Genomic DNA, 16,282 nt, shown 5'->3' on the forward strand with positions numbered 1-16,282 from the left:
CAATGACTGTTAGCAGAATATCGAATCTGTGGGTTCAGGAGGGTAATACGGAACGCCGTGCTGGATCTCAACGGCCTCGTATCACTAGCAGTCGAGATGACAGGCATCTTATCCACGTGGCTGTAACGGATCGTGCAGCCACGTCTCGATCCCTGACTCAACAGATGGGGACGTTTGGAAGACAACAACCATCTGCACGGACAGTTCGATGACGTTTGCGGGAGCATGGACTATCAGCTCGGAGCCCACGGCTGCGGTTACCCTTGACGCTGCATCACAAACAGGAGCGCCTGCGATGTTGTACTCAACGACGAACCTGGGTGCACGAATGGCAAAACGTCATTTTTTCGGATGAATCCAAGTTCTGTTTACAGCATCATGATGATCGCATCCGTGTTTGGCGACATCGGGGTGAACGCACATTGGAAGCGTGTATTAGTCATCGCCATTTTGGCGTATCACCCGGCGTGATGGTATGGGGTGTCATTGGTTACACGTCTCGATCACCTCTTGTTCGCATTGACGGCACTTGGAACAATGGACGTAACATTTCAGATGTGTTACGACCCGTGGCTCTACCCTTCATTTGATCCCTATGAAACCTTACATTTCAGCAGGATAATGCACGACCGCATATTGCAGGTCCTGTACGGGCCTTTCTGGATACAGAAAATGTTCGACTGCTGCCCTGCCCAGCACATTCTCCAGATCTCTCACCAATTGAAAACGTCTGATCAATGGTGGCCGAGCAACTGGCTCGTCACAATACGTCAGTCACTACTCTTGATGAACTGTGGTATCGTGTTGAAGCTGCATGGGCAACTGTACCTGTACACGCCATCCAAGCTCTGTTTGACTCAATGTCGAGGCGTATCAAGGCCGTTATTATGGCCAGAGTTGGTTGTTCTGGCTACTGATTTCTCAGGATCTATGCACCCAAATTGCTTGAAAATGTAATCACATGTCAGTTCTGGTATAATATATTTGTCCAATGAATAAACGTTTATCATCTGCATTTCTTCTTGGTGCAGCAATTTTAATGGCCAGTAGTGTATAATAAGCTTGTTGACACCATCAGAAACATGTTATAATAAATGTGCCTTTACTCGACTATACATTTTGTAATGCCAACTATCGGCAAATATATTTTCTTGGTCCGCACTCTGCAGAACTGTGATTGTAGTCTAAAAATGTTTATATTCCCTACAACTTGAAACGCCATAGATACGTGCAGCAACTGCTCCTGAGAAGTTGTAGTACAGTTTGTGGCAAATTATTCCAATCAAATGGAGTCATGAAGCTATCAATTACTGCGTTTTATAATATTAGACGGCAGTAGCGGCAAGTGGGGTAGGGGTGGTTGGTCATAGATGTAATACAATAAGCTTAGGCATCTGTAAATATAATTCCATAAAAATATTAGAAGATTTGTGACTGCATCATAAGGTTATTTTCGGTTAAGTACGTCAACTTACGTACCCATTTCCCACAATTTGCGGGAAGTTTTAATTTTCTGCTTTAACTAAAGAAATCTGCGGCTGTGGGTCTTAAAATGCTGGGTAAGGCCAATGGTTATGGAACTATTAGTGGAAGAACGTGTAGAGAATGTTTTCCATGCCTTAAGAACGGTAGTTTTGATGTCGAAGATCGGCATAGCGGTGGAAGACAGAACGTTTTCGTAGCTGCTGAAACAGACGAAGACAGTCACAGGACATCATTGTCGAAAGCAATTGATGCGTTCGAGCCCAGCAGTGAAACACAAACGGTCACAATACAGCCATAGACACGTAAAGGTAATTTTTCAGCAGGTCAGTGCTCGACCCTATCTCGCAAAACCCGTCAAAATATTTATGGAAACTTGAGAAGTCCTATCCCTCCCGCCGTATTCTCCATACGTTGCTCTCTCTGACTACCACCTTTTTCGACCAGTGGCAATCAGTCTGGCTGACCAGCACTTCCGATCATATGAACAAGTGCAAAATTTAATCGATTGATGGAATCGTAAAAAAGACGCCCATTTCTTCCTCCACCGGACTCGTATGCTATCCGAAAGATGGGAGAATGTAGTGGCCAACGATGGGTAATACTATGAATCATAATTTTTTTTTGTAAGTTTTTGACAACAAAGCCCCGAACTTCGAGAAAAAACGGCGGAAGAAAAGTTGTAGACCTAGTATATTCTTGTATTTGATGTTTATTAGGTATTTGATGATGGATAAATTCTTAAACACGTCCTTCCTTGCCGGACGTTTCACTTTTACCTTTGCTAACCCAGTCGGCCTCGATTGAGAACTACTGATAGTTATTATTATGGTGGCGTACCTCTGCCTGACTTTGTCACATTTATAGTACTGTAAAAATTGTTTTGGTTCAGCAGCAACGTACTGACTCGGGTATAGATGCGTCTGCCTGCGATGTTACAGAGCGAACGGCTCGTCAACTCTGCCTTCAGCTGCGGTTGGCCCGACGCCGATGAACGCTTCAAGAGGTCTCTCCGAGTCTTCATGGTGCGCGCCGCGCAGCCCCTCCGCATCAGAGTGGGCAAGCTCATCTCTCTCTCCAGGGCCACCTTCCAAGAGGTGAGCACACGTCCAGGCACTAAAATCTTTCACTAACAAACACTGAGGTGACGGAAGTCTTGGACTACCTCCTAACATCGTGTCAGATTCCTTTTGCCCAGCATGGCATGGACTCAACAAGCCTTTGGAGCTCCTCTGCAGAAGTGTTGAGCCTTGCTGCCTCTATAGCTGCCATAATGCCGAAAGTGTTGCTAGTGCAGGGTTTTGTGTTCGAAATGATCTCTTGATTGCGTCTCATAAATGTTCGGTTGGACTCATGTCGGGCGATCTGCGTCGCCAAATCATTCTATCGGATTGTCCAGAATGTTCTTCAAACCAATAGCAAACAACTGTGGCCCGTTGACATGGAGCGTTATCATCCATAAATACGAAATCGTTGTCTGTGAACATGAAATCCATGAATGGCTGCAAATGGCCTCCAGATAGCCGAAAATAACCAGTTCCAGTCAATAATGGGTTCAGTTTTACCAGAGGATCCAGTCCATTCCATGTAAACACAGCCAATGTCATTACGGAGCAACCATCACCATACACAGTTCCTTTTGACGACTTGGGTCCATGGCGTCCTGGCCGACTGCGCTACGGTCGAACCACACCATCAACACTCACCTCTACTGACATCAGACTCATGCGATCAGTCCACGCCCCGCGGGATTAGCCGAACGGTCTTAGGCGCTGCTGCACTCATGGACTGTGAGGCTGGTCGCGGCGGAGGTTCGAGTCGTCCCTCGGGCGTGGGTGTCTGTGTGTTTGTCCTCAGGATAATTTAGGTTAAGTAGTGTGTAAGCTTAGAGACTAACGACCTTAGCAGTTAAGTCCCGTAAGATTCCACACACATTTGAACATTTTTGATCAGGCCACGGTTTTATAGTCATCTACTGTCCAACCGATATGGTCACGATCGCAGGAGAGGCGCTGCAGGCGATGTTGTGCTGTTAGCACAGGGACTCGCGTGATCGCCTGCTGGCTAGCCCATTAACGTCTAATTTCGCCACGCTGTCCTAATGGATACGTTCACCATACGTCCCATATTGATTTCTACGGTTATTTCATGCAATGTAGTTTGTCTGTTAACACTGACATCTCTACGCAAACTTAAGTGAAGCCGTAGGCCAGTGCGTTGTCCATGGTGAGAGGTAATGCCCGAAATTTGGTATTTTCGGCACACTGTTGATACAAATGATCTCTGAATAATCAATTCCCTAATGGTTTCGGAAATGTACTGTCTAATACGTTTATCTCTAACTTTCATGAGCATTTCAAAGTCTGTTAACTCCATTCGTGCGACCACAATCAAACTGGAAACCTTTTCACATGAACCAGCTGAGTAAAAATTACATCTCCGCCAGTGTATTGCTCTTTTTACCTATTGCAAAAAAATGGTTCAAATGGCTCTGAGCACTATGCGACTTAACTTCTGAGATCATGAGTCGCCTAGAACGTAGAACTAATTAAACCTAACTAACCTAAGAACAGCACACACATCCATGCCCGAGGCAGGATTCGAACCTGCGACCGTAGCGGTCGCTCGGCTCCAGACTGTAGCGCCTAGAACCGCACGGCCACTCCGGCCGGCTTACCTACTGCACACGATGCTACCGTCATCTGTATATGATGATTTCGCTAAGTCTCCTTAATGTGTAGTACCAAAATATTGCCTGGAAAAAACAATCGCGATATATTTAATCAATGAGTGAGGAAACTCTGCTATACTTTGAGATTCTCCATTTTCCCATCGACGTGACAGTACGTTTACTGCTTCTGCATTTTGCTATCTTTTACTCTGATATGCCCGGCACTATCCTATGTTGAACAATGTTTCTGGGAGACCGCAAACATCCACAAAGAATATCGGTAGTCCATTATAGTGCGAACAGATGTATCACTTTGTCAACGTCGTAGAGCTCGTCAGCCCATTACGTAACCAGTGTTGGTAGTTTTCCGTTGCTTTATTCGGATTTACTAAAAACTGAGAGATACTTATTTTCCACCAGGCTTCTCACTACGCTGAAGTGGTCCACCTCGACTTCATCTCCTGTGCAAATCTCTTCACTGCATAAACATAACGACCTAAAATATTTTTGCCGGCCGAAGTGGCCGTGCGGTTAAAGGCGCTGCAGTCTGGAACCGCAAGACCGCTACGGTCGCAGGTTCGAATCCTGCCTCGGGCATGGATGTTTGTGATGTCCTTAGGTTAGTTAGGTTTAACTAGTTCTAAGTTCTAGGGGACTCATGACCTCAGCAGTTGAGTCCCATAGAGCTCAGAGCCATTTGAACCTAAAATATTTGGTCTATACATTTCACCGTGGTCTAGTGGTAACATCAGTAGTACACAAAACGTCCTGGGTCCCCAGTTTGAGTTAAATCACTGCATAAATCTATATACATCTCCTCCTAATCCACTGGACAGATTTCAAACAAACTTGGTACACATATGCCTTACTGTGAGGGGAAAATCGCTGTGGGAGCAAAAACTACCCACCTAACAAAGAAAGAGGGGGTTGAAAAATTAGCGTAGCCAGTGTCGCTTGAATTTCAGATTTTATCCCTGAAATGTTAATGAATGAGGGCACTTAGACTTGTAACGAACTTTACACATAATTTCAAATCTTCACAAATTTTTTTCTCACCGACAGCTTCTACAAAATGATAAAAGAAAAAATGTTTATCGCTTAATACTTTCCCGCTGTTCTTTCAGTAAAAGTATCGCATGAGGCATAACATTGTAATTCATTACTTCATTACTTATGACTGACACTATGCACATATACCACTGAATGTAAATGGAAAATTATGTCATTGTACGACACATACTTCAGGAGATATAAAGTAATAAACAATAAGATGTCTGAAAAACTGCCGCATCATACATGACGTGTAAATGTGCATTTTGCATAACTTAAGATTTCTCTCAGACAAAATGACTAAACACATCCGTGATCATCCGTGTAGCACTTCCTTGACCTTTGCCCATCTGTTCTGTTAATGTAACCTGTAAAGGGCCCTCCCCTACAGAGGAGCAATACTGAAGAATTTCTCGAAGTCAAAGTTGCGCTGCTGCTACGGTCGCAGGTTTGAATCCTGCCTCGGCCATGGATGTGGGTTAAGTAGTTCTAAGTCTGTCTATTCTTTAGGTTTCATTTTCAGTAAACTTCTACATCTACATCTACATACATACTCCGCAATCCACAATACTTCGTACCACAACTAGCATCTTCTCTCCCTGTTCCACTCCCAAAGAGAACGAGGGAAAAATGACTGCCTATATGCCTCTGTACGAGCCCTAATATCTCTTATATTATCTTTGTGGTAAGTTGGCGGCAGTAAAATTGTACTGCAGCAGCCTCAAATGCTGGTTCTCTAAATTTCCTCAGTAGCGATTCACGAAAAGAACGCCACCTTTCCTCCAGAGACACCCACCCGAGTTCCTGCAGCATTTCCGCAACACTCGCGTGATTATCACACCTACCAGTAACAAATCTAGCAGCCCGCCTCTGAATTTCTTCTATGTCCTCCCTCAATCCGACCTGATAGGGATCCCAAACGCTCGAGCAGTACTCAAGAATAGGTCGTATTAGTGTATTATAAGCGGTCTTCCTAAAATTCTACCAATGAACCGAAGACGACTATCCGCCTTCCCCACAACTGCCATTACATGCTTGTCCCACTTCATATCGCTCTGCAATGTTACACCCAAATATTTAATCGACGTGACTGTGTCAAGCGCTACACTACTACGGGATTCTTTTTTCTATTCATCTGCATTAATTTACATTTATCTATATTTAGAGTTAGCTGCCATTCATTACACCAATCACAAATCCTGTCCTAGTCATCTTGTATCCTCCTACAGTCACTCAACGACGACACCTTCCGGTACACCTCAGCATCATCAGCAAACAGCCGCACATTGCTATCCACCCTATCCAAAAGATCATTTATGTAGATAGAAAACAACAGCGGACCTACCACACTTCCCTGGGACACTACAGATGATACCCTCACCTCCGATGAACACTCACCATCGAGAACAACGTACTGGGTTCTATTACTTAAGAAGTCTTCGAGCTACTCACATACTTGGGAACCAATCCCATATGCTCGTACCTTAGTTAGGAGTCTGCAGTGGGGCACCGAGTCAAACGCCTTCCGGAAGTCAAGGAATATGGCATCCGTCTGATACCCTTCATCCATGGTTCGCAAGATATGTGAAAAAAGGGCGAGTTGCGTTTCGCAGGAGCGATGCTTTCTAAAGCCGTGCTGATGCAAAATTGGAATTGTGAGTGATACACCAAACAGTGTAATGAAGGATGCCAATAGTGAAGATAAAACTTGGTCAAATCGTCAGACGTGAGCGCAAAGAGTAACAGTTGGTTTGACTTGTCGCAGATATCCATCCTTCACTTAAATTGTTATTAAATTTACAATGATGCATTCTTTTATCTATCTCCCTACAGCTCTTGAAGGGATCGTACCAGCTATTCAACGTGGTGTACCAGTTCCACACCAACTAGATCGCAATACCCTGGCGTCATATGCCATGGCTACGTCCGGCGCTGTGGCTTACGACGACGACCTCGTGAGGAATGGTCCCAGCTTTCTCACAAGAATCTCGGATCTGAATGTGTTGGATATAGACAACAAAACATTTGTCTTGAATACACTTAATACTTTCTATCAGTAATAAATTTAAGTTCAAATTATGAAGCATACACATATTTAAGCAATTTTATAAGAGTCCACTCTCTCTAATTCATATATCAAATGCTTACATGTTGTTTAGTATTGTAAACTTAACACAGATTAGTGCTGCATAGTGTGCAATAACATACATATGATTATCACCAGGCTTGCCTACAAGAATTATTTGTATTCAATCCACATTACCTTTTTTCGTTCGAAATATGAACATCTTTGTGAATACAATCTAAAGCACGGCGGGGAAACGACACTAAAATTTTCAATAAGTAATCTTAGAAACATTTGTAATTATATTCGTATTCACGTCCGCAAAAGATATAACTTTGATAACGGCGTTGGTGATGCGTCGGTGCTTTACTGACTGGCCTAGTATCCCTTGTCTCTGTGGACAAAGTCCGTTTTATGCTCAGTACAACTGTGGTGTTACGTGACTTTTAGGGGGTTGTCTATGTATTGGTTTTCACTGTACCAACTCCTTCATTCCCTTAGCACCTCCATTTCATTTCCACTCTGTCCCGCAGCTTGTTATATTACAGCTGAACTAAGGTCTTGTTGTAAATCAACTTGCAGTTATGGAATCTCACGAAAATAAGATAAAGATTGAGTAACACGGTCGCCACTATACTTTACTACATAGGTAAGGGAGTGGTAATGTTCTCCACGAGGCACTGCAGAATTCATTGACTTGTAATTTAAATAAATTTATTACTAAATTCTGACAAAGATATTTTCGAAATAACAAAACAAGCAAATAAATAGCAGGACACCGTCAACACATCTAATCGCAGATAGTCATTCATGTGTGCTGCAGTACTGCCATGAAATTTTTATTCGTCCACTCTCATGGAGCCCGTCCTTCCTCTACCAGTTCGCAGGCATGAGTAATGTCCTGCCTTAGCAGATTGGCGTCCGCGTCGCCCTCAGGTGCAAGATTTCTAATTGAGACAGTGTGCTTTCGGCTGATTCCCTCCACAAGTCAGGCAACCTTCCCTTTTCCCAAATACTGACTTCTTACGTAATATTCTTAAAATAAACATCTTACATTAATATCAGGCTTTTTATTTTTGAAACTTCTTGTTACTTCATATCGCTCACTGTGTTAATAATTCGTAAATTAGGATTCGCAGTTTCGCATCACGGTCTCTCCCCACAGTTTCTCCATTCAAATCGCCCTCCTATCGAGAACGGCGGGGAAGGGGTCGGGGCAATAGTACCGCTCCTCCCAGAAAATAAACACCTCATCGTTGCTGGAATTCGTCTGCCGAGCGCTGCCTCGTTCTCCAGCTGGGCAGATGCCCTCGCCCCCCCTCCCCCCCCCCCTCCCCCCGCCTCCCCCCCTCCCCCCCCCACCCAATCGACGCCAGGTGCCATCATGGTGTGTTTGGCCCTCGAAAAAAATGTTCGATATTGCAGCTCTCTTGCCATATCGTTACAAAGTGGATGACAAATTCACACAACATTGCGGCCTTCTACTACGCCTATCACATTTCTTGGCTGGCGTAGTGGACTTTCCTAGCCTTCAAGCAGTGCTACAATGTCGTGGACATGTTGTGAACTGTTTATAGTTGGGCTCAGCCGACGAAAACTAGCAACTACAGCAAATGATTTGTCTTATTGTGCAGAGAGGAGCTAATTATTAAAATTTCTCTCGAATAAATTACATTTATACATTGTTTTTAGCTGGAAAATTAACAGTAATTTATGTTTGGTTTATGTCAACACTCTACCAAAGTCTTTCAATTCTCGTTAGTCGCAAATATATGTGAAGAGAAGCTCCTACAGCTTTAATGGTTAGAATTCGTCCTTCTCAATGAAAACTTATATTACAATGCAATACACATCGGCACTAACACACACACACAAACACACACACACAATTACGTTAAAATGGTGATAATTTGACGTATGTGCTATCAAATACATGTAAAGATGTTGTTTGACCTCTGTTATATCTTGATATTGTCTTTTCTGAGTATGTTTGCATGTACACTTTACAGTGCATGACTTCAACGTTCTCTTCTACACTAACCAACTGCAACCAAACTTCTTTTTTAATCGACTTTAGCAGGACTATTATCTCTGTAGTCCCACGTGATTCGTGTTGCTAGTCTTGTTCTACTCATCGAAATTACTGTCATACAATATAGTTTCTACTTTATTCTCGTGCACTTAATCGAACATCATATACATAAATTAAAAACTTTCGGTGTTAGCACTGCCTCATACTTTCTACGTAGACAACAAAAATACGAACACACATTCACACAAGCAAGCCAGAGAAAAGCCATTAATGTAAAACAATATTAATAATACTAATATACCATCACATGCATTTTATATGAGTATATAAGAATAAACCATTTACGCAGAACAATGTTAATAATGTTCACATACTATCATGTGCAATTTATGTGAGTATACGTTGTTCACTAATTATGGTCTGTATTTAATTCCTTAACACCACTTCAGAATTTCTATTATGTTTATATACAGAAAAGGCAAATCTCGTCGCTTCAGTTTTTATTATCTTCCTACTGCCGAAACAGTTCGGTAATTAACATCTGACTGTGCTCATTTAAATCCGATTAATTGTTGGGTTCGACTTCCCATCTTAGACAAAACTTTACGCCAAGGCGTTTCAAGTTGAAACATGTGCACACTTTGTTGTTTGTGAATGAAAGCATATTCAAGACCTTTCATGATGCGAAGATGCTCTCGGCGTGGCCATTGGTGCTCCCTGTGTTCTTATATGGCTATGAGGTGTTATGTGGACCATGGGCAAAAGAAGAACCACTGCTTCCATTATAGAAGACATTAGCATCACACGAAGTTTATCTTCCCCTATCAGTGGAAGATACTTCCAATTCCTTCTGCACATTTTGAAAAGAAAAGGGGATAATTTAGAAAGGACCATATTGCAACGTTAAATCGATGGCAGAAGACCGCGAGGAAGAGCAGAAATTAGATGGTTGGATCAAGCGAGGGAGGTTAAAGGCCTACCTCTTTGTACTGTATTATAAAAAGAGCTAGAGATCGTTGTGGATGGAGACATCTTGCCGAAAATTCAATTACTTGATAAATTAATCAAGAAATGAGTTCACAACACTTGGTAATGAGTAAACAGACTAATAATGATGTTTATTTGCTGAGTAGGAGTCCTGGGTCCCAGTCCAAATTATTTTTGAAATGTTAGTTATTATAAGAAATATGATTTTACATGCATTGAAGACTAACGAGTAGCGTGATAATTGCGTTTTGTGGTATTAATTTGTATCTGGATTGGTTACCACATAGAGCGGTTTTCTGTTGTAGTAACCATTTTGTATAGTCAAAACACTGCAACAAAAAGAGACTAGAAGTTCGATTATGTGGGCTACATGCAAAACAGCCTGATCACAATTCAGGTCATTTGGATATTTTTGGACACGAGGGTATATTACATGTTCGAGCTGTTGTGTCAATTTCATGCTTTATCTATATTTGTTTTTCAGAAGCAATAGCAGTTTGTATGGTGTGTATGGTGCCCCACTGACACTGATGTAGCAGTTGATGTACTTTCAGTTTTAACCCTTTTGGAATAGCCACTTTCCGAATATACCAAAACGATACAACATCACACAATGAGGAACCTAATCTGATTCAAACAAAATGGATGTTATACCAAAGTGTTGTAAACAGTGAAGATCATATTAAAACTTCCGGGCTGATAGGCCGTGGTCGAAGTATAAAACTGCCTCCTGACGTTTCGTCTCCGACTGCGAGAGACATCCTAGGAGGTAAAGCGGCGAACTGTGAAAAGAACTCGAGGAAGCGCCGATTATATAGGCAGTACAGAGGGCACCACTGTCGGTCACGTGGCGTCGGCTATGAGATTGTCTCTGGTAATGCCAACATTCTCGGTTTAAAGTAATCGATCGTCACGCTTGCGGTGCAACGCTGACATCCAAAAGTTATCCAGTTTAACACCTTCGTCTTTCCTGTTAAAATTATTACGATGTTTATCAATCTCGGTAGCCTCTCCATACAAGCGTGCATAATAATGCAAGGTTTTTGATGTGACGCTCGTCTCACTGAATTTTATTTCATGATCACCTTCCTGCTAAACACGTTCCGTTACGGCCGATTTATCAGTGTGACCCAGGCGGCAATTCCTCTTATGGTCGACAAGACGGGTGTTCACACTTCTCTTTGTGGTACCGATGTAAACCTGTCCACAACTACAAGGAATTTTATATACCCCCGGTGTAGCCAAAGGGTGCCGTGCAGGCACATCATATATACAACCGTATGGAGTCTGCAATGCTACGTGAGAGGATTCATCTGACGCGGCGAGCACTGGCGGTAACCAGCAGTAAACTTTTTCATCTCCACTTGTTTTTTAGTAATACTATGCAGTGTGGTGATTGGAATAAGATAGACGGTCCAACATTCAAAACTATGGAAGTTAGTGCAGAAATATCAGCAAATAGGCAGAAGAAGAAGTTCAATAACTTACAGAACAACATTTCTGGAGGTTCAGTTGAGGACAATTCTCGAACTGTTATTATCCTGTCTGATATAGATTTGTCAAAAGTTGAAATTTCTGTAGTAGCGAAAGGAGGCAATTTTGGTGTGATGCCCAAAACGGACCCACAGAGCATATTGTAGCAAATATTGAGGCCGGTATCTGTCAGCTTCCACAGCAGTCCGCTGACGTAATTAGGATGGAAATGGCTTGGATTTTACGTACATGTAAGCCACATACAAGTAATTTGTCGCAGGTTCAAAGGAAGGCGCTGAGGGATATAAATGGAGATAAAAACATTATTGTTCTTAATGCAGATGAGGGTAATGCCACCGTCATACTGAACAGTGAAGGCTATCATGGAAAAATCAATGATATTTTGGTTCCCTCCAATTACAAAAAGCTCCAGAACGATCGGACTATGAAGATTTTAAGAATGACAAATTGACTGGTGGAAGCGTCTTCATTTGGCTCCGACGATAAGAAGCTGCTTTGTAAAACAGAAGGGTACCCACCTAGACTTTATGGCTTACCCAAAGTTCATAAACCTGGGATTCCGTTGAGGCCAATTGTCAGCGCTATAGGCGGACCAACACACGAGTCAGCTAGACACCTTGCCTCAATGCAGCAGCCTTATGTTGGTAGGACGGACAGTCACATTAAAAATTCAGCTCATTTCATTGACAAGCTAAAGGAAACGAGCGTGGGCCCGGATGATATCCTCGTCAGTTTTGACGTTGGTAAACGAAGCTATCTTATGCATAGCGGATATTTTTCCTACCGATATTGTGGCATTATTCCGACACTGCCTCACCACAACCTACTTTCAACATAATAATAACTTTTATGAACAGATTGACGGGGTGGCTATGGGCAGTCCTCTCAGTCCTGCTGTGGCTAACTTATTTATGGAGACTTTTGAACAACGGGCGTTGCAGACTGCCAGTGAGAGACCAGCCAGATGGTATCGCTACGTCGATGACATGTTCGTAGTATGGACACATGGAGCAGAGGAGTTGGATGCCTTCCTGACACATTTAAACAGCATTAATCCGAAAATCCAATTCACTATGGAGACAGAAAGGAATGGGCAATTGAACTTCCTGGACGTGTCTGTGATTAAACGACGGGACAGAACGTTGGGCCATAAGGTGCATAGAAAGCCCACACATACTGATCGTTATCTACACAAAGATTCAAACCACCACCCTAGACAAAAAAGAGGTGTAATAAAAACTTTGGTAGACAGGGCGCACAAACTTTGTGAACCTATTTATTTAAAAAATGAGATTGAACATTTACGATCAACTTTCGTGAAGAATGGCTATTCTAGCAAGGATATAGATCGAGCACTTCGCTCTAGGCAGAGAATCAGGAGTAACGACGAACAACAGTCGTCCAAGGGCAAAGTTTTTCTTCCGTTCATTAGTAAGGTCACAGATCGCATTTGGAAAGTTTTAGGCAAGAATGGGGTGGAAGTTATTTTCAGACCCACTAGGAAAATAAAAGAATTTTTAAGGTCGGCAAAAGATGCACGACACCCTTTGGCTACGCCGGGAAGGAAGGTTTATCTGTTTAGCGAGAGTAATAGAAGGCAGATTTCATACCTAACAGATCAAAACGAAAATTTCTGTTCCGACACAATGTTGAGTGTTTATGGAAAAAGTTCAAGGCAATCGTAAAATGCGTTTTAGACAGGTACGTGCTGAGTAAAACTGTGAGGGACGGGAAAAACCCACCGTGGTACAACAACAAAGTTAGGAAACTGCTGCGAAAGCAAAGAGAGCTTCACTCTAATTTTAAACGCAGCCAAAACCTCTCAGACAAACAGAAGCTAAACGATGTCAAAGTTAGCGTAAGGAGGGCTATGCGTAAGCGTTCAGTGAATTCGAAAGTAAAATTCTATGTACCGACTTGACAGAAAATCCTAGGAAGTTCTGGTCTTACGTTAAATCAGTAAGTGGCTCGAAACAGCATATCCAGACACTCCGGGATGATGACGGCATTGAAACAGAGGATGACACGCGTAAAGCTGAAATACTAAACACCTTTTTCCAAAGCTGTTTCACAGATGAAGACCGCACTGCAGTTCCTTCTCTAAATCCTCGCACAAACGAAAAAATGGCTGACATCGAAATAAGTGTCCAAGGAATAGAAAAGCAACTGGAATCACTCAACAGAGGAAAGTCCACTGGACCTGACGGGATACCAATTCGATTCTACACAGAGTACGCGAAAGAACTTGCCCCCCTTCTAACAGCCGTGTACCGCAAGTCTCTAGAGGAACGGAAGGTTCCAAATGATTGGAAAAGAGCACAGGTAGTCCCAGTCTTCAAGAAGGGTCGTCGAGCAGATGCGCAAAACTATAGACCTATATCTTTGACGTCGATCTGTTGTAGAATTTTAGAACATGTTTTTTGCTCGAGTATCATGTCGTTTTTGGAAACCCAGAATTGACTATGTAGGAATCAACATGGTTTCCGGAAACAGCGATCGTGTGAGACCCAACTCGCTTTATTAGTTCATAAGACCCAGAAAATATTAGATACAGGCTCCCAGGTAGATGCTATTTTTCTTGACTTCCGGAAGGCGTTCGATACAGTTCCGCACTGTCGCCTGATAAACAAAGTAAGAGCCTACGGAATATCAGACCAGCTGTGTGGCTGGACCGAAGAGTTTTTAGCAAACAGAACACAGCATGTTGTTATCAATGGAGAGACGTCTACAGACGTTAAAGTAACCTCTGGCGTGCCACAGGGGAGTGTTATGGGGCCATTGCTTTTCACAATATATATAAATGACCTAGTATATAGTGTCGGAAGTCCCATGCGGCTTTTCCCGGATGAGGCTGTAGTATACAGAGAAGTTGCAGCATTAGGAAATTGTAGCGAAATGCAGGAAGATCTGCAGTGGATAGGCACTTGGTGCAGGGAGTGGCAACTGACCCTTAACATAGACAAATGTAATGTATTGCGAATACATAGAAAGAAGGATCCTTTATTGTATGATTATATGATAGCGAAACAAACACTGGTAGCAGTTACTTCTGTAAAATGTCTGGGAGTATGCGTGCGGAACGATTTGAAGTGGAATGATCATATAAAATTAATTGTTGGTAAGGTGGGTACCAGGTTGAGATTCATTGGGAGAGTCCTTAGAAAATGTAGTCCATCAACAAAGGAGGTGGCTTACAAAACACTCGTTCGACCTATACTTGAGTATTGCTTATCAGTGTGGGATCCGTACCAGATCGGGTTGACGGAGGAGATAGAGAAGATCCAAAGAAGAGCGGCGCGTTTCGTCACAGGGTTATTTGGTAACCGTGATAGCGTTACAGAGATGTTTAACAAACTCAAGTGGCAGACTCTGCAAGAGAGGCGCTCTGCATCGCGGTATAGCTTGCTCGCCAGGTTTCGAGAGGGTGCGTTTCTGGAGGAGGTATCGAATATATTGCTTCCCCCTACTTATACCTCCCGAGGAGATCACGAAAGTAAAATTATAGAGATTAGAGCGCGCACGGAGGCTTTCAGACAGTCGTTCTTCCCGCGAACCATACGCGACTGGAACAGGAAAGGGAGGTAATGACAGTGGCACGTAAAGTGCCCTCCGCCACACACCGTTGGGTGGCTTGCAGAGTATAAATGTAGATGCAGATGTAGATGTAGGTATATAAAATTCCTTGTAGTTTGTGGACAGGTTTACATCGGTACCACAAAGATAAGTGTGAACACCCGTCTTGTCGACCATAAGAGGAATTGCCGCCTGGGTCACACTGATAAATGCGCGCTGTTCACATCCATCTGCCCAACACTACAATGACAGACAACAATGCAAACTAGCCACAGACTGCACACAGCACATACAGAGCGCTATGTGGCGTTACCAATATAAAAAACTTAAATAGCCTACTTACATAGCCCCCATGCTCCCCACAAAAAATTTTACAAATTGTTTTGGGCAGTGGCCAATACAGATTTGAAAAAAATTTTCATAATTACAATAACAAAGAAATCAAATGCACACACTTATTGATACAATGTTGGTCAAAAGCTAAAATTTTCTCACAGTCCGTAAAGACAGTCCTGATCGTTCATCACAGTAAAATAGCAGTGTTTTTCTCAAAGTCTGAGCAGTAGAAGAAAATGCACGTGGAAATAGTGGATTTCCATGCAGTCTTGAAGAAGTAGTGTTGTCCTTCCAACGGAAAGACAGTGCTGACTCTCGACATGCAGACAGGTAATGGGCCACAACAGAGCAAACCCACAGCAGAGTCATTCAACGTTTTGAAGAATATTGGTAGGTAGGTCATCACAGAGCAGACCCACTATAGTCTTGGTATAGAGTATTGTATAGGTGGGCCACCAAAGGTGCAGACCCACTGCAGTCCTTGTAGAAATAATGGTACTGGTGACTCAGCAAAGGTGTAGACCCACTGTAGTCCTTGTAGAAATAATGGTATTGGTGGGTCATCAAAGATGCAGACCCACTGTAGTCCTTG

The 16,282-nt window shown here is 42.8% G+C and overlaps 1 protein-coding gene across 1 annotated transcript in view; it reads left to right on the forward strand.

The window, feature by feature from the left end:
- LOC126416412 (odorant receptor 43a-like) overlaps nucleotides 1-7,164 on the forward strand; it is a 45,213-nt gene extending 38,049 nt beyond the window's left edge. The window contains exons 4-5 of the mRNA XM_050084128.1: nucleotides 2,424-2,579; nucleotides 7,037-7,164. Of these exons, the coding sequence (XP_049940085.1) occupies nucleotides 2,424-2,579; nucleotides 7,037-7,093 (213 nt within the window). The 3' untranslated portion in view covers nucleotides 7,094-7,164. The remainder of the gene's footprint in view (nucleotides 1-2,423; nucleotides 2,580-7,036) is intronic.
- Nucleotides 7,165-16,282: the final 9,118 nt, after the last annotated feature.

Source organism: Schistocerca serialis, chromosome 8, assembly GCF_023864345.2.
Source record: "Schistocerca serialis cubense isolate TAMUIC-IGC-003099 chromosome 8, iqSchSeri2.2, whole genome shotgun sequence".
NCBI lineage: Eukaryota > Metazoa > Arthropoda > Insecta > Orthoptera > Acrididae > Schistocerca > Schistocerca serialis.